Raw genomic sequence first — 27,440 nt, 5'->3', positions numbered from 1 at the left:
GCCCAGCCCTAGCATTTTAACAAATAAATAAAAGCTTATGTTCACAGAAAAACCTGCTTACAAATATGTATGCTGGAATTTTTCATGATAGCCCAAAACTGGAAACCATCCTGATGTCCTTCAATGAGAGAAATGTTAAACAAACTGGTACATTCAAAGTATGAAATATTCAACAATAAAAGTGAATAGACTACGGATACATGCAAAAACTTGTATGAATCTTCAGGGAATCAACTAAATGAAAATTAAGTAAACCCCAAAAGGTTATATACTATAATTCAATTTATACAGCATTTCTGAAATAAAAATTTTAGAAATAGATAACAAGTTATAATATTCTGGAGATTTAGGGAGAGGAACTAGAGCAAGGAAGTTTGGTTATAGAAGGGAAGCATAAGGGATCCTTATGATATTGTGGCTGTTCAATATTTTTATTATGGTAACTGATAAATAAATAGACACAGTTGATATAATTGTGTAGAACTGAGCACACACATACACACAGAACATGCACACACACAAATTTATACAAGTAAATCTAGGGAAACCTAATGACAATCAGTAGATTGTATCATTCCAATAACCTGGTTATGGTACTGTTTTACAGTTTACATGATCTTATCATTGTGGAAAAAAAAAGATTTGCAAAATGTTACCATTGCATGTGAATCTACCATTGCGACAAATGTTGTTTCAGCCAACTAGACTATAGCTTTCTGTTATGTGAGCCCAAATAAACTAAGACAATCTATCAATAAACAAAAAGTAAATAAATAAACTAATCAAGGTATGTGTTATGGGTTAAATCATATCCTCCAAAATTGATATGTTGAAGTTCTAATCCCCAGTAGCTCAGAATGTGACCTTCTTTAGAAATAGTACTGTTGGAAGTGGAACTAGTTAAGAGAAGATCATGCCGGAGTATGTGGGCCCCTCATCTAAACTGACTGGTATCCTTACTAAAATGAAAAATGAGGAGAAAGGTATACATTCACAGGGATAACATTATATGAAGATGAACACAAATATAAGGGCAATGTAGCTATAAGCTAAGGAACACTAAGGACTGTCAGCAAACCACTAGATGCTATGAGAGAGCTGTGTAACAGGTCCCTTCTCAGTTTGTTCAGAGAGTACCAACTATGGCATCTTGTTCTCAGACTTCTAGCTTCCAGACTATAAGATATTAAGTTTCTGTTGTGTCAGACACCCAGTCTGGGGCACTTTGTGTAGGGCAACTCCAGCAAATGAATATGGTGTGTTAGAGTTTTAGTGGGAAAAACTGACCTTTATTCTCATAATTTGTAGTTGCTTTTTAATCTGGGCAAAACTAGGAAGTTACAAAGCAAGAAAATAAGTATGTGCAATTGTGTATTATATTTGAAATCAGATACATCATAAAAGAGATAGAATAAAAAGTTATTACAAGGGGATTAGAGTGAATAAAAATGAATATTTGATATTTTTGAACATCAGGCACATCTAATGATCTGCCTGGTGACATTTTTAAAGTTAGTTAATGCATTATATTGGTCATTTTAATCAAGAATTTAATCACTGGTTAAAAGTTCAAGTGAAACACATTATCAGTATTTATATCTCTATGCCTGAGAAAAGTCTCCCACATTGGACAATTCAATTCCTTTATTTACACTGTGTGCCCAAATTTTCTGCACAGTAAAAAACAAAAACTTATTATCCTCTACAGTGCAAGACTTCGTAATAGATATATACAAGGCCCAAAATTCCATCATTCCATCCGAATATTAAAATAGGAATCTAATTTCTGGGAATTATTATATAGATTTGGTCAATAGATATTAGAGCAACTGTTCTGCTCCCTAGATAATTGGTTTCTGAATTAAAGAAAAATCTTTCAAAGGTTCTTTAGAGGCATTCTCAGATTTTTCAACTGTTTCCCTTCAAAGCTATAATCACAAAAAATGTTGTATTTCAGGTTTCATTGGTTATTTGGTACATAATATTTCCATGTTAAATATTTCCTATGGCACACAGCTGTTCCCATGCTGAGGATTAGTTTGCCTCAGCTGATGTTTTATACAAATCTGAGAAAGATTTAAGTACATGAGAATGTTTTCAAGATGTCTTTTCTATGATAAAACTTAAGTCTTATTTTCTTTAGGGATTGCCCCATGTCATTCTTATTCTTTCCACTTGTTTTTTGGTACTACTGCTTTATAAATATCACACATTTTGCACAGTTGCATATCAATGAGAAGCAGAACGCATAGACTTCCTGGAAAGTTTCTAAGGACTAATTTGAAATATTTAATAAGGCATTTTTATACCAAGCAAATACTCTCAGAGATTACAAATTGTTATGCCTGACTTGTCAGGGCTCACAGCTCTGTTTAAATCTCAAGAGATTCAATGTTAAATAAGAACTTTGAGTAAAAATAAGCTGAAGATTTATGAAGGCTGAGAGCACCTCTCTGCAGGAATCTCTTAGGGTATAATTCTCAGAAGATTTTCCCAGGAAATATTAAAAAGCAATAGTTGTCAAGATACAACTTAAATTTCATTTCATACAGGAGAACTGTAATTTCACCAGCAGACCAATAACTGCATTCTAGTCACTGTGTAATTTGATAAAGTTTTGAGTATTAACTCAAGTCACTGGATTAAAAAAAAGTTTCTGCAAGAAGACATATGAACTATCCAAGCTGACTACCAAAACAAAAATCAGTGTTTTGTGTATTAACTATAAAACCATAGCAATTGTTATTTTCTGGGTACTTTCAATAAAAGTTTCCTATTTATGGAACTACCTAATGTAAAGTTTCACATTCACATGTAAAATTTATATTCTGTTCCATAAATGGAAAAAATAATAATCAGGGAACTAATATATATTAAGTGCCAATGATGTGGAAGCCCTCTGTTGTAAGACAAAAAAATTAACATTAATCTATTGAGAAAATGACATATAATACTGTTTTACCCACAGATAAGTTGACGTTCAGAAAGGTAATATAGTTGACAATTGGAGAAGGCAGAATTCAAGTCCAGCCCTATCTATTTTGATATGTGGCAGTCTTTCTCATATAGGCCACTACTTGACCCAGTCAAGATTTGCTGAATCTTGTTAAATATTTACAATATTTCCTGCCTTTTTGTCTTGTGCCAACGTTGATGGACAGTCTGGATGCATCTACTTGGGCAGAAGAAACTTTCTATCACATTTCCCATAGTAAAAGGCCAAGGCAGTAAATCCATTTTGTCAAATAAGAACACGTGGCAGAATCTCAGAAGGGAGTAATACCCAGGTACTAACAACTCTGTTGTGCTCCTCTGCAGCCTTATAGAAAGCTCATGATTCTCTTCAGAGTTGTACAGAGTAAATGGCTGTAGTGAAAACTGATGGGACTGATCATATGCCCACTAGTCTTACAGATCTTACATTTGCATATTATATCAAATTAATTTTCTACCCTGTTCTGGTCTGCTCTGCTTGCAGGCATTTAATACCTGTCATTGATATTGATTAGCTTTCCTATCCAACAGAATAAGGGGAAGTAATAGACAGAAATTGGAAAACAAGAAGAAGTTAATCTCTCTGTCTCTGTCTTTCTGTCTCTCTCCCTCTCAACTTCTTTCTGCTTTGGACTGTGTCTCTGACTATGATTGCAGTGCTTCATTGGTTCCAGCTCCCTTTCAGCTGCCGTCTTCCATAGTCCATTCTATTAAGATCTAGGTTCTGGGTTTAGATAACACCACTTATCCCACCCTTAAAAGAGCTATACTCTTGGCCGGGCGCGGTGGCTCACACCTGTAAGCCCAGCACTTTGGGAGGCCGAGGCGGGTGGATCACAAGGTCAAGAGATCGAGACCATCCTGGTCAACATGGAGAAACCACGTCTCTACTAAAAATACAAAAAATTAGCTGGGCATGGTGGCACGTGCCTATAATCCCAGCTACTCAGGAGGCTGAGGCAGGAGAATTGCCTGAACCCAGGAGGCGGAGGTTGCGGTGAGCCGAGATTGTGCCATTGCACTCCTGCCTAGGCAGCGAAACTCCGCCCCCCCGCCAAAAAAGAGCTATACTCTTGCAGTGATTTTTTCTTGCAGTAATTGTTTCATAGAGTACTATTTGATTTTTCATTCCCTCCATTTTTGTAACTTGTTCTCCTTAATTTTCTCTATTTGTCTAACTGCCAGTTGATTTGTTTTCCTGCTAGAACTTTGCTTTACACATAAGGTATTAACAGATTTATCTCCCATGTTCCTTTATCCATTTTGAAGAATAATGACTACACACTACCAAACAAAAAGGTTAAGTTCTAAACTTGATGCTAACCTGGTGACTACAAGTTAAGTATCTCTTATGCGTGAGACCAGCATTTCCGATTTCAGATTCTTTTCACTTTCAAATATTTGCAGGTACCTAAAGAGATATTTTGGGGATGGGACCCAAGTCTAAATACAAAATCATTTAAATTTCATATATGTCTTATAACTATACACTGAAAGCAAGTTTATATAAAATTTTTAATAATTTTGTGAATGAAACAATGTTAGTGTACATTAAATCATCAGAAAACAAGTGTCACTATCTCAGCCACCCATGTGGATGACCTGTGATTGTTTGGCATCACCATCATTTGCGACTCTGAATGTATATGCTACTGGTAAGCAATCATTTTCACACAGAAGTACTAAATGGTGAAAAAAAAGTCACATCTCATTAATGCAGTGAAAAAGTAATGAATTGTAGTAAGTAAGCAGAAGAATAGCATCACTAGAATACATGTTAGCCATTAAATAATAAATTAAAAGCTTACTGTCCAGTCTACTGTATTTTTTTAGGAGAGAATAAATATCAGAAGCAATTGAGGGACCAGGAAGTGGCTCCCCTGGAGCCAGCATTCTGCTGGATGGTTGTTTAAAATTTTTTCTTCAGAGTCACTTTCCTCATTAACAATGGTTTTCATCTTTGGTTTTATAAATGGGTAAGATTTTTTCTTCTGTTACAAATGTAGACTACTCCAGTCTTACAAAGAACCTATCACATATTTTCATCATATAGACATTTTTTCTTCAGTGTCAAAAAAAAGGTCATCTTCATCATCATGTTAGCATTCAGAAAGTTTTGGATTCTGGAGCATTTTGGATATCAGATTTTAGAATTGGGGATGCCCAATAAATTACTTTGGGCAGTATGGCCATTTTCACAGTATTGATTCTTTCCAACCATGAGCATGGAATGTTTCTCCATCTGTTTGTGTCCTCTTTTATTTTGTTGAGCAGTGGTTTGTAGTTCTCCTTGAAGAGGTACTTTACATTCCTTGTTAGTTGTATTTCTAGGTATTTTATTCTCTTTAGCAATTGTGAATGGCAGTTTGTTCTTGATTTGGCTCTCTATAGGTGTATTATTGGTGTATAGGGATGCTTGTGATTTTTGCACATTGATTTTGTATCCTGAGACTTGCTGAAGTTGTTTATCAGTTTCAGGTGATTTTGGGCTGAGACGATGGGGTCTTCTAAACATACAATCATGTCGTCTACAATTAGAGACAATTTGACTTCCTCCTTTCCTAACTGAGTACCCTTTATTCAACTTTATCCCCATCAAGCTACCAAGGACCTTCTTCACAGAACTGGAGAAAAACACCTTAAACTTCATATGGAACCAATAGAGAGCCTGCATAGCCATGTCAATTCTAAGAAAAAAGAACAAAGCTGGAGGTTTCACACTACCTGACTTCAAACTATACTACAAGGCTACAGTAATGAAAACAGCATAGTACTGGTACCAAAACAGAGACATAGACCAATGGAACAGAACAGAGGCCTCAAAGTCAACACCACACATCTACAATCATCTGATCTTTCACAAATCTCACAAAAACAAGCAATAGGGAAAGGATTCCCTGTTTAATAAATGGTGTTGGGAAAACTGGCTGTCCATATGCAGAAAGCAGATTCTGGACCCCTTCCTGACACTTTACAGTAAAATTAACTCCAGATGGATTAAAGACTTAAACATAAGACCTAACGCCATAAAAATCCCAGAAGAAAATCTAGGCAAAACCATTCAGGACATAGGCATAGTCAAGGACTTCATGACTAAAACTCCAAAAGCATTGGCGGCAAAAGCCAAAATAGACAAACGGGATCTAATTAAACTCCAGAGCTTCTGCACAGCAAAAGAAACAATCGTTAGAGTGAATTGGCAACCAACAGAATAGGAAAACATTTTTGCAATCTACCCATCTGACAAAGGCCTAATATCCAGAATCTACAAAGAACTAAAACAGATTTACAAGAAAAACACAAACAAACCCATTCAAAAGTGGGCAAAGGATATGAACAGACACTTTTCAAAAGAAAACATACATGAGCCCAACAAACATATGAAAAAATGCTCATCCTCATTGGTCATTAGAGAAATGCAAATCAAAACTACATTGAGATACCATCTCACACTAATTAGGATGGTGATCATTAAAAAATTGGGAGACAATAGATGCTGGAGAGGATGTGGAGAAATAGGAACACTTTTACATTGTTGGTGGGAGTGAAAATCAGTTCAACCACTGTGGAAGACAGTGTGGCGATTCCTCAAGGACCTAGAAATAGAAATTCCATTTGACCCAGCAATCCCATTACTGGGTATATATCCAAAGGATTATAAATCATTCTATTATAGGACACATGCAAACAAATGTTCATTTTGGCACTGTTTACAATAGCAAAGACTTGGAACCAACCCAAATGCTCATCAATGATAGACTGGACAGGGAAAACGTGGCACATATACACCATGGAATACTATGCAGCCACAAAAAACAATGAGTTCCTGTCTTTTGTAAGGACATGAATGAACCTGGAAACCATCATTCTCAGCAAACTGACACAAGGACAGAAAATCAAACACTGCATGTTCTCACTCATAGGTGGGTTTTCAACAATGAGAACACATGGACAGAGAGAGGGGAGCATCACACAGTGGGGTCTGTTGGGGGGGAACTAGGGGAGGGACAGCAGGGGGTGGAAAGTTTGGGAGGGATAACATGGGGAGAAATGCCAGATATAGGTGACAGGGAGGAAGGCAGCAAATCACATTACCATATATGTACCTATGCAACAATCTTGTGTGTTCTTCACATGTACCCCAAAACCTAAAATGCAATAAAGTATTTTAAAGAAAGAAAGAAATTTTAGGGAAGAATGGTTTATAATGTGGAAAAATTGCATATATATATATATATATATATATATATATATATACACACACACACACACACAGAATGTTTAAGAACTCAAATACTTGTCAAAGTTTTCTATCAATTTTCTCTCTTATGTGTGACATGTGATATGTTTTAGAAGTGGTTTCTTGAGATAAGCTTCCTTTTTACTTAATTAATGAAGGTGAAAGTAATGGTGTCACTATCAAGAATTAATGCATGAGCCTGCATGGTGGCTCATACTTGCAATCCCAGCACTCGGGGAAGCGAGGCTGGTGGATCACTTAAGCTCAGTAGTTTAAGACCAGCCTGGGGCAACATGGCAAAACAGTGTTTCTAAAAAAATCACAAAATTAGCCAGACCTGGTGGTGCACACCTGTAGTCCCAGTTACTCAGGAGGCTGAGGCAGGAGAATAAATTGCCCATTAGAGTACAAGGCTGAAGGGAACCTTGATCGTGCCACTGCATTCCAGCCTGGGTAATAGAGTGAGACCTTGTCTTAAAAAATTAAAAAAAAAACATTAATACATTTTTAAAAACTATGACGAAGGCCCAGTGCAGTGGCTCATACCTATAATCACAGAACTTTGGGAGGCCAAGTAGAGCTCGGGAATATGAGCCAAGGAGTTCAAGACCAGCCTGGGCAACATACAGACAACTTGTTTCTACAAAAAAAGTTTTTAAAATATGAAATTATATAGGTGTGGTGGCACACACTTGTAGTCCTAGTTGATCAAGAGGCTAGGCAGAAGGGTCTTAAGCCTAGGAGTTCAAGGTTGCAGTGGGCTATGATCATGCCACTGCACTCCACTTGAGGTGACAGAGTGAGAGCCTGTCTCAAAAAAAAAAAAAATTGTGACACAGCTGTATCATCAAAATTAAACCTTTATTGTTTAGTGTTTATAGTAGTTAAGCCCATAAAGTATCTTTACAAAGGACCCCTTAATCCTGAACACCCATGGGAATATCTACTCCCTGAAACAGTTATCTCTCTTCTAAAGTTTAACTGCTCCCATGTAAGATTTACTTTCTTTCACCGGGTGAAACAGCTTTGGGCACAATACTGTTTCCGGAATGGTTAGTATGTCTCACCTCTTATTTCTTTGATCTTTGGCACTAGATTCTTTCAACTTCTCTTTGTGTGAAACACAATTTGATCCATGCATACTTAAGCTTATAAAACTTGTTTCTTCTCAGAGGCCATCAAACTCCAAATGGTCACACAAAAAAGGAGCCTCGGATGCTAGCTTCCTTTTGCTGGGAACCTTCAGGTAGAAAAATCTGACTTCAGTTTTCCCAAAACAGCACCCCCTGTCAGCAGGAAGTGGCTAATCTTCATCCCTATTCTAACAGCAGTTAGATGTACCTCTTCAGAGGGGGAAATGATAGACGGAGGAGGCACAGAAATCCTAGGCAGACCAGGGGCAGGTACCCCATGACTAGCCTGGGGCAACATGGCAAAACTGTTTCTACAAAAACACAAAAATTAGCCAGAAACAGTTTAAAGCCTGGAGGCCAAGCAAAGTCAAATTCACAAACCAGATTGAGAACCTGTCTTCCTGTTTGGCTTGTTTCTTTTGATTGATCTCCACCCTTCACCTATTTTACATACACCTACCCTTTCCTAATTGTTTTTACAATGTTCCCACCTTTGACTGGTGCCTTCGTTTTATCCCTTTTCCAAACTCACCAACGGATCAGTACACACTTCTTTATCCTATGCCTAAAAAAACTGCAGACTCACAGAGAGTCTAACACAGAGAGATAAACTGACTTCAGGAGAGACAACCTGCCCCTCCCATCCCCTCATACCCTCTCGCTGAGAGCTGTTCAGTCACTCAATAAAATTATCTGCCTGCACTACCTTCAATTATCAGCGGGACTTCATTTGTCTTGGATGTGAGACAAGAGTTTGAGACCCACTGAATGAGGATGCTCAGAAAGTCCTTAACACTGTCCCTCTGTCCTTGCTGATGGAGGGCAGCTGCCTCACATGACAGAACTCCTCACATGACAGTGGGGAGTTCAAGCCTGTCCTGGAGCCATGCTGGTTCTGGAGTTGTGGGCCAGAGGAGGGCAAAAGGCTGACTGAGCTGCTATCACTCCTCCTTCCATTGGGCAGCAGACAGCTAATTAACACACTGTAACATCCCCTCTGGGGCTTCAGAGTCACAGGCACCATTGCCTGAGCATCATCAAATTTCCGTCAGTCTGATATGCCTTGCCTGGCTGAGGGCTCACACAGAGCAGGTTCCCATTTTGATGCTTGAAGCAGTCAACCAGACCCCACACTTGCTTGCATACATGCTCTCTCCTGCCAGGGGCTGAGCACAGTGGGCTGAGCAGACGGGGCATCCCCTGCTACAAGTTTGGCAAAGGGGCTGAGAAAAGTCCTGAATCAACTTCATGCTGTTCTTGTTTAATAAATGCAACAACAACAAAAAAATAAAATAAATAAATAAATAAATGCAACAAAATTTCACAGTGTTCTCTGACGTGAATCATTATTCTGTTTGTTCATTTTAATCCTTGTCTTTTATGTTGCGGCTTTATTTCCAAAAAAATGAAAAAGACAGAAACAAAAAACAGCTGGTTGATTGAAAGAGAAATAGCACAGTATCATTTCAAAACTGAGTTGATGTTTTCCCCTTTCAATTGGAATACTACCTTATAGTAAGTATGGCTGGGATGCACTGATATTCTTTCCGGGTTCATTGAGTACACTTCTGTTTCCATAGCAGGAGTAACTTGCATCAGAAGAGGGGGCTTTGTGATATTTGTCTCTTGGTAAGAGCTGTTTTATTTTATTTTGTTTTTGTTCCCCTGTGATATGGATGTTTGGGTTTATTGAAAACTAATTTCTCCTTAATTCTCATACACGATATTCCAATTTTGAGCCATCCTCAGAAAAATCCACCAAAGTCCTTATGGTAGAATAAAAATATATTTTCTTGAATTGCACAGAAGAGATCAAAAAAATTCTTCGTTGTTTTGAAAGCTTTAACTTAATAAGTTGCCCTGTTGACTTCCCCAGTTTCTTCTCCGTGTCTTGTATTTACATGGACTTTCTTGGACAAGATAATGTTCATTTAACGTTTAGAGGTATACATCTGATCTATCTCACCCTGCTGCCCACATCCTGCCCATTAATCCAATTGCAATGGCTTCAGTGCTATAGGAATTTTTGGAATCTCTTATCCACTGTTGGTACCCTATCTTATTATTATGGTTTCTTTTTGAAATATTTATGATTCCTTTTTGGTATATAGTCTCTGACATATAAAGGGGTGATATATGATAAAGATACATCTAAAGGTAAGTTATATTTCAACAACAAACAACCCCTAAATTTTAGAGTCTTTAAGCAATACAAGTTGATTTCTCACTCACATACTGTGAAATGTGGTTAGGCTGATGTGGCTTTGTTGAAAGCTGTCCTCCCTCAGGGGCAAATGCTGCTGAGCTACTACTCTCCACAACACAGGTGTTTGCAAAGCATCTAATCATGTAAATAAAAGTATAGACAGTAGAATTATTATTGGCTTACTCCAGTATATAAATGTATATTTAAGACAGAAAATTAAATATGGTGGAACAGATTTCATGGCATGTTGCTTGGAATCACTAACTTCTTTATGTCATTGTCAATCGTAGTCTCATCAGTTGTTTTAATCACATGGAATCTGATTCCAAGTGTATATTTAGTTATAAAGCAGTCACAAGACAAATGCTGCTCTTACATCTCTTTGCTGAAAAGACAATACAGATCCACTGCCATTCAATCTCTTTTTATTAAATGTATTGATTATATTGGATATTTTAAATTAGAGAAGTCACACATATGCTTGGTTAGAAAAATAAATACAATTCCCGTGCTGTTTCTCCTAAGAAAAGCAATCTTAACAGCATCTTGTATACCTTTCTATAACTCTATTTCTGCTCATTGAAAGGGCTATAATATAATTTATATATATATATATATATATATACACACACACACACACACACACACAAGCATACACACACACATACACTAAACAAAGCACTATGCAGTCTTTTCCTCACCCAATAATTTGTTATGGATATCTACATGACAATTTTGTAAAAGATTATTTTTTTGAAAATTTATCTAATTTAATTAGACAAAAGAATTAAAAGAATTTTAGAAACAATTAGATGAAATATTTATGATTTGAGTATTTATGACAACTGTGAAAATTAACTGAACTTAAGAATTTATATGATTTGTATCTGTGAATAATGCACCTGATATAATGGACCAGAAAAATTTTATTAATATACAACACAAGAATCAAAATCTACTAAGAATATTTGAACATAACAATTAAAATTTTGTTCAGTGTGAGCAACATTGTAAAACCCTGTCTCTAAAAAAACTACAACAATTAGCTAGGAATGGTGGCACACACCTTTAGCTACAGGGGACTGAGGTGGGAGGATTACTTGAGCCTGGGGGATCAAGGCTGCAGTGAACCATAACTACACCACTGTACTCTAGCCAGCCTAGGCAACAGAGTGAGACATTGTCTCCAAAAAAAAAAAAAAATTATAGACAGCTTCACTTGTAGGGGAGATATGACACAGAAGAATCACTACAGAGTAATATTCTACTAAATTATTTACCTTGAAAGATAAAGAACAAATACTTTGATCTCTTCTTGTATAACACATATTTTTATCTAATAATAATTAAAATAATAGATGCTTAATATAATTTCTTAGCTGTCTTATATTCCACATGGTTTATTGTTGTATATTTAGATTTTTCTAGTTTTTTTGTGTGTACATTTGTTTTCTGTACTACATAATAAATTACTACAAACAATTGCATATAACCAAAGTCATTACATTTGCTGCTATGTGTGGTAGTGTTTGTTTCTTGGTATCTACATGTACTGTTGTAATACAGTTAGAGAGAGCATTCCGCTTTTGAAAGGTCACAACTTCCACAATATTCCATGGTGTTTCAGTGTGACACAGCAGCAGATATAAAGAGGCCATTTAGCTTATACAGTGAAATAATATCCAATCTGGTTTTCAAAGTTTTCTCCTTGCCAGAGCATGAGTGGAAGAAAATTTATCTATATACTGAAGTAGGAAGTGAAATTGGCTGAGAGAAAATCAGTGGATTTCAAGAAGATGTGCAATTAAGACAGAGAGAATGAATTCATGACCATCAAGGATTCATCATTATAAACCAGTCGGAACGCAGAAGTCTGGTAGAAAGCAGTAAGGACCCGTGATGGCACTACCCATCTTCTTCCACACTGGACCTTCTCTCTCTGTGATGTGCCCTCACCTTCTACCTGATGAGTGTTTTTTTCTGTATCCAAATGCTATGTCTTGCCTCTATACCTGGTGATTGTGTATTCACCCTCTATATGATCATAGTGACTTTCTCTACACCTGATCACTGTGCCTTCCAGGTACACCTGATTGCAATGTTTATATCTGACTACTGCACCGTTTTCACTCTATGCCTGATCACCATCACTTACTCTATACCTGATCACTGCGCCTTCACCCTAAACCTGGTCATTGTGAATTTTTCCACATATGATCTCGGTGTCTCCACTTTGTATCTAGTCACTGGGTCAACTGAACATCCCTAATGTTGAGGTTTCTCTCTATGCCTGATCACTGAACATTCATTGTATACCTGACTCCTAGAAAATGAACAAAACTATCCACAATTATGCCCCCTCCTCAAAATTATCCAAACAGAATTAGAAATCAGGTCCAATTAAAAGTGAGGGTAATTATCACATATGCTGATTGTTTAAATAAAATAAAATTTCAGTATATGTCCTAATACAGTAATTTCAGTCTTTGTTTAAAAGGTTTTTCAACTTATAAAATTATACAAACAGTTTTAACTTATATGCTATGATTAATAGATAGAGACAACAACATAAACTGATTAATATTTTTAGTGATAATGGAACAAATGTCAATTTTGAGATTTTTGCTTTATTCTGTTTCCTCAGTAAGAAAGAAACAACATAAATTGTTATTATTAGGATCTATATATGTGACATTCCAGAAAATTAATGAGAAACCTAATTAATAAGAATGATACTAATGAGAAAATTCATTCATGAATGTATATGATAAATATAGGAAAAATGTCACATTTAATAATACCTCTCGGTCTCTGTGAAAATGTATATAATTTGTGTTACTCCTTTTTTTTTTTCGATGGAGTCTCGCTCTTTTGCCAGACTGGAGTGCAGTGGTGCAATCTCGGCTCACTGCAACCACCACCTCCTGGGTCCAAGCAATTCTCCTGCCTTAGCCTTCTGAGTAGCTGGGACTACAGGCATGCACCACTACGCTCAGCTAATTTTTCGTATTTTTAATAGAGACGAGGTTTCACTTTGTTGGCCAGGATGGTCTCGATCTCTTGACCTCGTGATCTGCCCACCTTGGCCGCCCAAAGTGCTGGGATTATAGGCACAAGCCATCATGCCCACCCTACTCATCCTATACGTATTTTATTTATTACCTATTATTTAGTTTTAGGCACTTTGTTAGGTGTACATGATACTGAGATTTTAAAATACGTTTTTCAGGAACCTATAGACGAGTATAACATCAGATGATTTCAAGGTAATTTAAAAGTAAAAGTGGAAGTTGTAAAAATAATAAGCCAAGATTGCACTAAGATCATTTGAACATTTTGTTATGTTTATTTTTTTAAAAGAAGACATTCTCTACTTCAAGAGAAGAAATACATTCCAAAGCCAAATTATATACCTCAATGTTTCATTGATCACTGTACTAATTTCACGTACTATATTTTTTAGAATTCCCTACACATAACCTGCTCCTGAAAACTGCCAAGAATCTCTAACTGGTTTGTTTTATGTTTCAGTTTTCCACATTGAGGAATATACACATGCAAGTCATTCTTGGGCGATTATATTTTTTAAAACACAATGTACCAATTACATCTGGTCCAATACACAGAAAAACATATATATTCTAGTCACGTATTGTCTATTGCGAATTGAACAGTTTTATTAAAAAAATCAAAGACTGGTCTACATTCATGGAAAGTAAGTGGTAAGAGGGTAACCATGCACACTGGGGCCTAGCAAAGGGCAGAGGGTGGGAGGAGGGAGAGAATCAGAGAAAATAACTAACAAATAGGATACTAGTTTTAATATTCGGGTGATGAAATAATCTATCCAACAAACCCCATGACACATGTTTACCTATGTTACAAACCTGCACATCCTGCACATACACGGATGAACTTAAAATACAAGTTAAAAAAAGAACATTAAGAGGAAAGACTGAGAAATCACTTAAAGTGTAAAATGCAATCTAGTAAATCACATTGATCATTGAATAAAAGTTAAAAACTACATTGTTTTATTGGGCCTTTCTTTAATTTACAACAACAAAGATAATATATATATATATATATTAGAAAAAATAAAATGAATCTTTACCCAATGAAATAATAATGCAATTTTACCAGATATTGGAACAATTATGTTCCGAAAATTAAGAGGCAATATGTCTACAAAATCTTTCCTCTAGACATAATTGTAGGTGAAAGGGTCGTCATGTACTTGTTCGATAAATATTTACAGAATATCTTGCTGCAAGTGATGGCGTACAGTACAGAATGAAGCAAAAGTAGAAAATCACCTTCTGATCCTCCTCTCTCAAACCCTTAACGTTTTTGCTCTTATCCTCTTGAACTAGAGCCCTAAGAATGCACAAGAAGCAGGTCCGTAACTGGAGGATGAGATACCATGGATCAGAGACAAGCCACCCAGCTGAGACCCCAGGAAAACCAGCTGAGAGCCAGCACCCACCACTACCTGGGAGGGACGTGACTGAGCTGTTGGAGACCTCAGATGACCACAGCAAAATGTATGACCCCAGTGGAAGAGCAGCCTAGCCCACCGAATTATGAGCAAATAAAACAAATATTGTTGGAGGCCGTTAAACTGTGGGTTGGTTGATTTGTTACAAAACAAACACTAACTTACAGAGAAGAACAGTTATGCAGACAAAGAAGAAAATTATGAAACTTGCCAATTTTTGTCAACTTTCTGATCTGTCAGTTGTCCAATATGTCTCCTCATGAGTACTGCAATGTTGCATGTAGAATTAGAATGTGGGCTGTACTTTATTGAAATGATCCCATTCTGAACATTATGCCCCAGGGTAATGATTTTTAAATGGCTACTAGAATCTTGGCAGATGTCCAGGGTGAACATCCCAAGATATTTGGGCAGAACTAAATCAGCGCTCCAACAAGAAGCACAATAAACTCAGCACAGCTGGTGTCTCTCCTTGTTGCTCTGCAACAAGAAACACAGCTGCAAATGGAACAGCCTGGGGCCTTAGAGATTGGAGGTGAAAAAAGAAGACATGGAAAAGATTAGAGATGTTTCAATACATTTCCAAGGAAAAAAAACTTTGCAAATTTTAAGGATCAGACAGCAAAATATTCTCCTTTTTTTAGCTGAAAAAACGAATTTGTTATCTTGAACCTACAGTTTATTAAATGTATACTCATAATTCTGTTAAAATACAATATTTTATTCTCTCTCTCATAAATGAAAAATTACTATTTCCATAACCTGTCACAACCTGTTAACTGTTTTTAAATGATATTTAATAATAGGTAAATTTTACTAATATACAGAAGAGTTAAAAAATTATATATTTTCATACAGAAATGTTTATTTGAAAAAGAAAGTAGTAAAGTTTATGTTCTGCCATATATTCTATATATTTCAGTCTATGTATAGAATATAAAATTATATTCTATATATTTTCTGGATAGATGGGATCAAATTCACATATTTGTTTGAAATAAAGTTTATAATTTTTAAAAAAACTTTTAGATTTAAAGCATTTAAAAAATTAGAATGATTGCAATAGAAACAAATTTCAGTTCATGCAATTATATAAACTGATTCTAGGTGAAAGCAAGATTGTAATTGCAGAAATTTGGGCATTTCTCCATACAAATTGAAGAGATAATATTATTCTTATTGTAAATAAAAGATAATACACACAATGAAGACAAACGCCTTTACCAGCTTTTTATTGCTAATTTTATGTCTTTGTATTATTGCTAAATTCCTTAGTCGGTTATGATGCACTTTTCATGTGAAACATGTAACAAGATTCAGTGCCATTCATTTTAATTTCTGAAAACATTTACTTGACTGCTAACTCAAAAGCCAGGTATCATTTCATCTCATGGTCATTTTCATCTTCCTGCTTTGACAAACACATTAACACATGATCTCATATTTTAAGTGTCGGTTCTGAAGACTCTATAACTTAGACATGTGATGAAACTATAGAAAATGAAATTACAGAAGTACTTCCATAAAATAATGGATAGAAAGTGGCAAAATTCAAGACTGACATGATAATGTACTGCATATCACAAAAAAAGAAAAATTTAAAATCTCAAATTTGCATTGATCAAAATCCAGGTTACATTTGCCCTCAATGACATTATAATGCCATTCTGTTCACATGTGTTTACTCTGTTGAAATCAATTTTATATATATATATATATATATATATATATATATATATATACACACACACACATATATATATGCATGTGTGTGAGTCTATGTATACTTCTGTAAATATTTAATATAAGTATATATGTATATGTCGTATATGTATATATATACATGCATATGTCTAAACACACACAAAAAAACATATATATGACAGCCAGTACCTTACTAGGAACCCAACATAATTCAAGTGGTCTTCTAAATGCTGTTTATACAATACACATTTTTATTTTAATGACAGCCATCATTGCTCCAAGTAGCCACACTATTACTCTTCCTTCTATAGGCACAAATAACCTCATTCTATTCAATGACTTTCCTCACTGTTTTCATAATATTGTACACTTAAAGATAACAATTAATATTTAAACACTGCAATTGCTTACCTAGCCAGATAGAACATATCTTTGTTCATGGCAAGAGCATTCTGGCATTATGAAAGTGTCTTTGGACAGGATTATAAATTTAACAAATATATTATTCAATTTGTGTTTCTACTCTGACATTTTTTATTTCTTTATTTTGCAGGTTTCCTAGGGCAATAGTTCTTAATTCAGAGCAATTTTCTCACCCAAAGGACATTTGGCAATGTCTGAAATCCTCACCACTTTGTGGTAGTGGGAGGAATACTACCGCATTTATTGGGTTCAGGCCATGACTGCTACTAAATATCCTACAATGCAAAAGGAAGACCCTCACAACAAAGAATTCTCCAATCCATAATGTCAATAGTGGAAAGATTGAAAAATCTGTTCTTAGGAGAATATAATTCTCCAGATAAGTGGTGAATTTATATTGTGTAAATCAAAAAGATACATAAAAATCCTACATTAAAACATGCTTTAGAAACCAGTTTATTTTTGCATCCTTCTGTATTAAGCCATCCAATATGCCTCAGACTTTGTAGATTATTGCTCACCAAGAAGAAATATACCACCCCACTATGCTTACTGGCAATATAGCACACTGCAATTACTTGGAGTGGCTCCATAATCATTACTTAGCAAGAGATGCAAGAAACAATAATCTGATAAAATCTTGCCCAACAAGGAAGTCTCTGGTGCTGCCTTTTCTGTATTCTTGTAACATATTGGCAAAGCTATATAGAAAATCTATTATTTGCATTATCTTCCTGTTTATTTTTTCAAAACACACACAAACGCACACACACAGACACACGGACACACACCCTAAGCTGGACTATAAACTCACCAGGAAGAAAATAGTATTTTTGAATCATTTTATCCTGTATGTCGAATGTTCATTTATTTATTTTTCTACCTGATAAATCATTATGAATTATTTAAGATTCACTGAGGAAGTCTTCTCTCATCCACAAGTAGAGTTTCCTATCCAACTCTATGGTTCCCCTATTTTGGTGCTTATCAGACACCACATTGAAATTTTCCATTTGTATGTCTGCAGCTTCCTCAAAGATAGTGCTCTTGTTTCATTTACCATTTTATTACTAGTCACTATCACAGCTCTCAGCACATAAAGTGCATTTACTCTCTTTCTCTCTAACTCAAGAATTGAATAAATATAAGGAGAGAGATGTTTTAATGATTCAAAACTGAATTAATGAGTATATGGTAAAAAAGTACTTTGGTCAGGCATTGTATGTTGATAAAAAATTTTGTTGTCACCTACTTACATTATTATTAGTCTTCAGTTAGTATTAGAAACAAGTATATGTTTAAATATTAGTCCTATAAAAATGATTTTTATTGCAAATTTAGAACAACCTACACCTTTCATACCAGATGAACTCACAACCTAGTGTTTAGAAGTAAACCTCCAACAATGTATGTGTGTGTGTGTCTATTTCCTTCAGATATGTTCTGTACGTGTACATGCATATTCTACAACATATCTGTAACCTCTAACAAACTGAGCTATCTTAGTATCACAGAAGAGAAGCCTGGATATTGAATAGATAACTTCCCCAAAGGGAAGAAGCATGATTCCATATATTTGTAATAAATGCCATATTTCTTTGTATAGGCATATAGTCCAATAGGGCAGGCAGAACACTAACTGCCATAGATCAGCAGATACCTTGTCTATCAGAACTTGGAGACCAGACTCTAATTGTCCCTTGCCTCTAATCTCCCCTATAATAGCTTACAATGGAGACTGGCAAACTTTTGTGCTGTTCAGTAAACGTACAGAAACAGAGAACAGGACAGATTTGTTTCCCCTGACCTTGTCTGCAGACCTTTGCCCTATAATATCACCAGCTTTTTATTTCTAAAATCAGAGTTGGCCAGGCACAGTGGCTCACACCTCTAATGGCAGCACTTTGAAGGGCCCAGAAGGGCTGATCATTTGAGACTAAGAGTTCAAGACCAGGCTGGCCAACATGGCAAGACCCCGTCTCTACTAAAATTACAAACTTTAGCCAGGCCTAGTGGCCCATTTCTGTAATCCCAGCTACTTGGGAGGCTGAGGCATGAGAACTGCTTGAACCTGGGAGGCACAGGTTTAAGTGAACAGACATCATGCTACTGCACTCCAGCCTGGGCAACAGAGCAAGATTCTGCCTCAAAAAAAAAAAAAAAAAATCAGGGTTAATGCATATATCATTCATTCTTAAGAACACAATGTGAAGTGAGTTACAATATGTATTATATGTTATTACCATAAATTTTATGCATTTCTTTTCCTACAGTAATGAGTATATGTACATACACACACACACAAACATATGGATAAAATATAATTTCTAATAATCAGCATATGGTTTCCCATAAAATAACTCTTTCAATAGAATCTTGCCTGAAACCACGTAGTACAGAGTTGAAACTTACTCTGTCTTTTCCTTTTTCTCTACTACTTTCAGTTATTAAATTTTTGTCCCTCAACCATACTCATCTCAGTAACAGAACTTAAGAATGTTAACTTTTCACCATTCCCATCTTTCATCTGAAACCCCAGATGAACTTTGACTTGTCCTCAACTCACAGCTTTTTTTTCAAAAATTATTCTATGCTGCATGATTCTCACATAGATTAAGTGACATCTTTTTACAGTATTTCAAAAAATGTTCATTAAGTCAGTGTTCAAACACACACGCATGTGCACGCACGCGCACACACACACACACACACACACACCCTATTCCAGAGTTCACTGATAACATTTTTCCTCTCCTTGTCATTTTCCTTTACTTTTAGACCTTTATTCTGATTTATTTCAACTATTTTAATTTCAACTATTTTCTCAAATGTTTTTCTAAATTAGGTAGGAGAATAGACGCTCCAGATCCTTCTCCAAATATTTATTTTGTCCTAGCAGATGGATCATATTTGTCTGAACAATAGATCTGGGGTTTCAGTGTTTTCTCTGAATGGGACTCAACTTTCTATCAAATTTCTCTATTTCATATAATAAATGTAAGGGGAACATATTTATTTTTAGTCATAGCTAATTTTTAAAAATCTGAATGTTTATAAATGTTTTCTTTTCATTAGGCTGTCAAACCTTACCAGGGTTTCCCTGTTTGATTCTTATTCTATTAACTCTTTCTGGAACCTGAAACTACTAAGCTTGTAAAGTCAGTATATTGTTCACTTCAAGAAAAATTAAGATTGTTCCTTTCCTCCATTTTGCTCTTTATTTTTCTCTAGGAACACATGTTATTCACACAACAGGCCTAATGAATATGTTCTCTAAATCTCCTTTCTCTTTCCCATAATATCCATAATTTTATGCTTCTCTTCTATGGCTATTAGCTACTTCTTCCAGTCAGGTATGATTTTAGGTACCAGGACAACAATTCGAGTCTAATCAGTGACCATTCATGCCTTCAATCTATATGTTCATTTTCTTTATTGTTGTGACTTACTTATTTGTTTAAAGCAAAAGGCTTTGAGTTACAGAAATCTGTTTGTGGTGTCGACAAAAGCCCGCCAGTGCTAGTATTAGCTACTGTTTAGTACACTGTCTTTCTACCTGTTTTTCTCTCTAATGCTTTACCCACTATGATTATTACAGTTTCCTTTGTGCTCCTTGGGGCTCTTACCTGTTCTGGAAATAGCTCACCAGGGGCATTCTCACAAGTCGGGGCACCATAGAGCTCTCTGCCTTCCTAAGTCAGAAAATTAGATTGGTGGGTGTCAGTGCCCTGATGAGGCAGAGATAATTCTGTCCTTGAGTTCCCATGCAACCTCTCACCCACCAGGGTTAATCATGCTGAAGGCTTTAATTCCCTCGACTCTCCTTGGAGATCAATAAGCCTGAGAGTATTCTGGGCCTGTCGTAGGCTTTTGCAGGTGGGTTCCTGTGTTCTGCTGTGGTCCAGAGAGAACGAATTTGGCAACTGCTTTCTCCCCTGAGACTTCAGCTATGAAGAAGACCTCACTATCTCTTCCTTACCAGCTCCTACAGCGGCTGCAGGAGCTACCTGCCTAGCTGAAGAAGACTAACGTAAGCTGGAATCTGGAGTTGAGAATAAAAGATGCTACCATCGTCCATTAAAAAAAATCTGTATCTATCTATCTATCTATCATCTACCTACCTACCTACCTATAATCTATATTTCAAATTTACAGGCTAATTTAATTAGTGACTATAAGAACCTGAATCTAAAACAATACTCGCATATATGCAGTAGAATTAAATATATAAAATCTTTACTCAATAAATGTATTACAAAGCTTAGAGTCTCACAAAGATAGTCAAAAATTACTATCATAGAAGAATGTTATCTTAATTACCTTTTTAAAAATCATCACACTGGATGAAAAATAAACAAAAATAAATTAACCTGTGGTAGCCACACCACAGAAACCAGTGAGTGGTGGAAAATCCCCACACCATTAGAGGACTCAAGCCTGGCTCATGATTGTATTGGCTGCAGTGTAGGCTTTGCATTCAGTTGAACCTGGAATAATGCCTCCTTGGCTATTTTCTAAATATGTAAATTTGCAGAAGTGATTGAAATATTTTATGCCAGTTTGCATATGTTTAAAATGATATTCAAAATACTTCATGGGTTATCATATATTTTAAAATAAATAAGGTATGTAAATGCTTAGGAATATCTGAAAAGTTTTATTGATTAATGTGGCAATAACTCCTATTAATGGTATTATAAATTGGCCATATACTAAAAGCTTAAAAAACCTGGTGACACAAATTTCAGACACTCTATAGTCGTTCTTCTGTGCAAATAATCAAATTGAATGTGTTGTTATGTTCTTAACAATATACATGTAGAATTGATGTGACAGAAGATCACAGCAATTAAGCAAGTATTCCAGGTGTTTTTCAATTTATAAATATTTCTTTCCCCTTGAGATCCAACTATTATCTACACTTAAATAATTAAAAGTTAATTTCAATGAATATTATAATTGCTAGGTTCAATAGTCTTTAACACTTTATGCCATAAAAATACTAAAATATTTTGAAATTTCATATTTATAGCCCTTTCAGATACATATGCAAATAAAAATTGGTCTTCTAAAGATGACTCTGATTTTCAAAAATACATTAATTTCACAACCATAAAAATGATTTTTCTTACCCATATCTGACATTTCAGGCACAGTAACAATGTATGGTCCATCTGTGAATTTTGGAGCGTTGTCGTTGATGTCTTGCACTTTGATGATGAACTCGGATTCAGGTTCAAGAGGTTTGTTTGTACGTCTGTCAATAGCTTGAGCGTGAAGCACATAGTGGGTCTTCTGCTCTCTGTCTAGGCTTTTTGTGGAGTGGATATCACCCGTGGTATCGTCAATGATAAATATAGTCCCAGCACCCTCTCCAGTAAGGATGTATTTGACAGATCCATCACCTTTGTCAGAATTGGAGTGCAGCTGTGAAATACACATGGAATAATTTAGCATGTGTTTATATTTCAACCTCACATTATGTTTTCTGTACTCCCTATTTATAATGACTTTCATTGTGACTTTTCGTCCCTTTACAGCAAGCTGTGTGCTACTATTATATCTACTTTTCTACTGTTTTTTTTTTTCACTTGCTTAATAATATGAATATTGCTACCATGGTTTGTCTAAAAGATCCAACTATTGATTTCAGAAAAACTAATAAACAATATTTATAAAAACAAAATTAGCCCCTGTAATTTTACCAAAGCAACATTTCACTAACTACCATGAAGTTGGGAAAATAAATTTCCAGTAGATTACTGTTTCCTTCCATACTTGTGAAAATAATATATTTTGTTTTAATTATTTGACGTTCTATTTCAATGTTAAGACTAAAACAAAAATATATGGTGGGACAAATTGAGATTCAAATTAATTATGAAAATTTTCATAAAACACACATTTAAGTCAGAGTCACAGTTATGTATTTAATAATTTGGAAAAAAAAATGAAATCACTTCTAATATAAAAACTGATGTAGAATATAAAAAACACTAGGGGTAGAGGATATTTTTATTTAAGAATTATAAAACTTAACTCAAAATTTAAATAGTAGTAACATATTTAGTCCATAAATAGGCCCTCATTTTAATTAATTGAAATATACTAACAAATCCACACTTATTGAAATTAAAATGATCAAATATCCTTTGAATAGATATTAGAAAAGTAACGATTCCTTAGAGGCTTTCAATAAGAAAAATACCTAAAATATTAAGATAATACACTTTGTTGTCATGCAAACAAAGTATATGCTCTAAACTGCATCTAGTTTTTACTTAAGATTCTGCTGTAACACCAAGATTCACTTAAATAGTTTCATGTGTGCCAGTGCTATATTTCTAGCTAGAAATAACAGCAGTATTTTCTCAGATCGCAAATACATTTTTAAAGGACTGTTTCTCCCAAGTGGTCTGAGGAGTTATCCTTTATATTAAACCTTTTTGGTCACATAACCTCTATGACTTACCTTTTTTTCATTTCTGCCACGTAGAAACATTGAAAAAACACAACCTTGTTCACATAGCATTTCAGTTTTCTTGCCATAGTAACGTGAAAATTTTTGAGGTTTTAAAGTCTGAACTCTCAGAAGACATTTGGAAAAGGCCATATACAGAAAAAGACAATGTAATATGAGAAAAAAGACTTTTTCTGGAAAATTAGGGCAACTGAAACCCAAATAATAGTAGGGGAATAATTTTACTTCTTTACTGAAAACGTGAAAAATTACAAGGACAAATTTTTGAGAAAGATCACAGAGTAAGATTCAACTAATAAAACCATTTACAAATGCTTATGTAAAGAGCAAAAACACATCAGCCAATTATGAAAAACACAGTTTTCAAAGATTCACACTTCATTAGTAAATTGGACACTAAAAGAAGAATGCAGAATAAAGTGAGTGATATAATTGTGTAGATGTATGAAAATGTGTTTATTTCTGTATCTTAACATCCTTTTAGTATCTAGAAAAAAAGATTCATCATTCATGAAGCAGATACCTACAAAGTATCAGTAGAGCAACCTATTTCATATTCTCTAACTTTGCATCAATCCATGACCAAAACATAGCAAAGTAAATCAACAAATTCATTTACCAAATGTTTCTAAAACCTTTTCTAGAATATTTGTCATTAAACTAACAAAAGGTGAGATTGTTTGGTAATTATTATATTATTATACTCTACATAAACTATAAATCTACGTTTTGTAGTTATAACTATTTAAAATATTTTTTCAGAATGTGTTATGCCTTTAACAATTTCAAAAAGTATAACAATGATGAAAATTGACTTTCATCTTCAGGATATATATATGTGTGTATCTGTATATACATATATATGCATATATGTATGTGTGTGTATGTGTATGTGCGTACACATATAAATATACTTAAGTAGTATACTAAGTTTACCTGTACACTTAGTATAATTTTGTATTACTATATTTTGTTAGTAATCAAAAACTAAGTGCCATAAAATTAATTTCACTAAAATATAAAAGAGTTTGTTATACTAAGTGTATAGTTAGGTGTATGTTACAGATACCTAAGTATATTTAAAGCAGAATAGGATGAAGTACATAAAAGAAGTAGCAAAGGTTTAACCCACAGCATCTATTTAAAAATTTATATACTATACACTGTACATAGATTCTAGTAATTAAGATGTAAAAATAAAAATTTCAGTAATTTTATGGCTATCAGTTTTAAGACTTGAATCTGTCTCTACATTTATAACATTTTTATAATTGATATACATCTTTTATAATTAAGAAACACAGCTTTTATAACTAATAAATAGCAAAAATGCTTCAGAAAATATGAATAATTTGGACCTAGATTGTAGTAAGATCAGTGATTATAATTCAGTAATATTTGTATTGTTGGATAACATTACACCAAATATCATATTTATATTGTTGGAAATCATTACACTAAATATAATGAAATTTACACCAAGATGTCTTGAAAATGTATTTGGATTATGTTGCTTGCTAAGAATATTTAGCATGAGTTTTTAAATCATGTAGATGATCATTTTATTAATAAAATTTTAGTCTCTTGGCTAGGCTGGTTAATCTTGAAATAATCATGTTCCCATTTAACACTAATGGGAAACCACTATAGTAGTTATTTAGTTGTCTAATAGTTTATATGATTATGATGATAACCACTTTGAAGTAGCAAAGTGGTTTACTCTCAAGATTCCCTCTCCTCCACCCCATCTATTCCCAAATCTCAGTTCTGTTTGCAATATACACTTTGCAACAGGTATGGAGCCTGAGAGAAACCTTGACTACCTTCTCTTGTTTTTTTTTAATAAATGGGTTTTAAGACTCAAGAGAGGTGTTTTATTAAGTTGTGTAAGTCAAGAAACGACAAATGAACAAAATAGGCGAATAGTAAAGGTAGTTACAGGCATAGAAAACTTGAGAAATGAAGAAAAATCTCTTTAATAGAGATAATCTGGTTAGAATTATTATGATGATAGAAATATGTCATTTCTGAATGGGGTCACCAATGTGACATCAAATGAAAGAGATTAAAAAAGAGCATGGAAATTACAACTACTCCATATGCAGACATGGTACTGATTCAGTAACCAGTTAAACATAGGTTGCAAGCTTAGCTATCCACTAGACTACTTAAAAGAGATATCCACAACTTTTTGACAGTGAAATAAGTAAAAATAATTAGAAGATAAACTTGATTTTAGTCATATACAATGGAGCCCTTTTTATCAGCTTCGTAATTCCAAGACCACTGTTGCAAGGTCTTATTGTAACACGCAGCAGTGGAAATATACTTTTAGAGTCATGAGATTTTGCAAAGTAGCCTGTATTTTCATGCTGAAAGACATACATTATATCGTCCTAAAGGAAGAAGAGAGTCTTGGGGGTTAATAAAGTAGGGTTAATTAACTTCTCTTTAGAGAACAGCAAAGAAATTAGGTGTGAAAATAAAATGCAGTTGCCCTAGTGAAGCAAAATGAACACTTCTCTAGCATTACTTTAATAAATTGTCACTTCCTTAGCATTAAGTAGTAACCTGTGGCACTTAGAAAGCCAATGTGACTCACATAAATTTACTCTAGAAAACTATTTATTCACCCTGGACTACATTAGGATCAGGACCTAAAAATTTATAGCTTTTACTGTAATGTAAAGTTCCTCAATTAAAATAATATTGTATCCCTTGGGGAAGAATAACTTTCAAAGGTTAAGAAGATGGTGGCAGAGCCATTTGTTTAGAAAGTTGCTTTCAATTAGGACTTTAAGCTATGTTAAAAAGATAGGTCACTGACTTAAAACTGTAATATTTTGGGCTACATAACTTATATACTTGTTTATAAGTAGGAAACATATTTATAATATTTCAATGGGAGCCAAAAATGATGGTAGAAATACAGTAATTCCACTATGATTGATCATTATCTCCAAAACTAGCATAAAAATATACGCTAGAATGTGAAAAAAATGTGAAAACATAGGACATACATGTCACTGAGAAGTAGTATGTATCCTTCATTCCAGAACTTATTATATTCTTAAAGTATAAGCAAATGAAGCAAAAATCAGTTGAACTCTTAATAAGTAACTGATGTGAAATAAAACATATTAAGCAGTAACAGTCTCTTGCTAACTGATAATATATCAGTCTCTGTGAAAAAGGACCATGTATTAACCATAATTTTTAACAACACACCAATAAATGTGACAAAAGTTATGTTAAAGAGTTAAAGTTTTATTAAAAAAAATTTAATCCGTCAAGGGGATGAAAGTCAGGACTAGACTGCAGCTACAACTTAGATGGACGGAGCAGCATGTGGAGACTGAAATCATGAATTTTAGCCGCAGAATGACTGCAGGAATGAATCAGGAAACCCAAGAGTATCCACAAACCCTCCAAGGAAGTAGATTGCTCCTGCTGGCTCCCGAGAGACCCCAAATACTGTAAGTGCCCAGACTGTGAAAATGGGAAAGGGAGGTCCTCCACCTCTGAATACATAGCCCCACTGAGGAAACTGAAGGTCTAGTTTATGGGAGTAGATTCTGATCTTACCTAGAGCAAGAGTAAATTTAGTGAGCTAAGCAAAATACAGGGGTGGAGGAAGCAGTGTCCATTCCTGCTTGGACTTAAGGGAGAACACATATCCAGCATGCAGACTCCACAGGCAGGGGAAGCACTAGAGCCCTACTTTCATTCTCAGCTGGGAAGCCCGGAGTCAGGGGCAATTT

The 27,440-nt window shown here is 34.8% G+C and overlaps 1 protein-coding gene across 10 annotated transcripts in view; it reads right to left on the bottom strand.

Moving 5' to 3' along the window:
- The window catches only part of CDH18 (cadherin 18), a 1,140,329-nt gene that overhangs the window by 272,856 nt on the left and 840,033 nt on the right, over positions 1–27,440 (bottom strand). For all 10 annotated transcript variants that reach the window (XM_078365644.1, XM_078365646.1, XM_078365648.1 and 7 more), the window contains one exon: positions 22,331–22,625. In XM_078365644.1, the coding sequence (XP_078221770.1) occupies positions 22,331–22,625 (295 nt within the window). The remainder of the gene's footprint in view (positions 1–22,330; positions 22,626–27,440) is intronic.

This window comes from Callithrix jacchus, chromosome 2 (genome assembly GCF_049354715.1).
Source record: "Callithrix jacchus isolate 240 chromosome 2, calJac240_pri, whole genome shotgun sequence".
NCBI classification, from domain to species: domain Eukaryota; kingdom Metazoa; phylum Chordata; class Mammalia; order Primates; family Cebidae; genus Callithrix; species Callithrix jacchus.
This window is presented reverse-complemented; position numbering and strand designations above follow the sequence as displayed.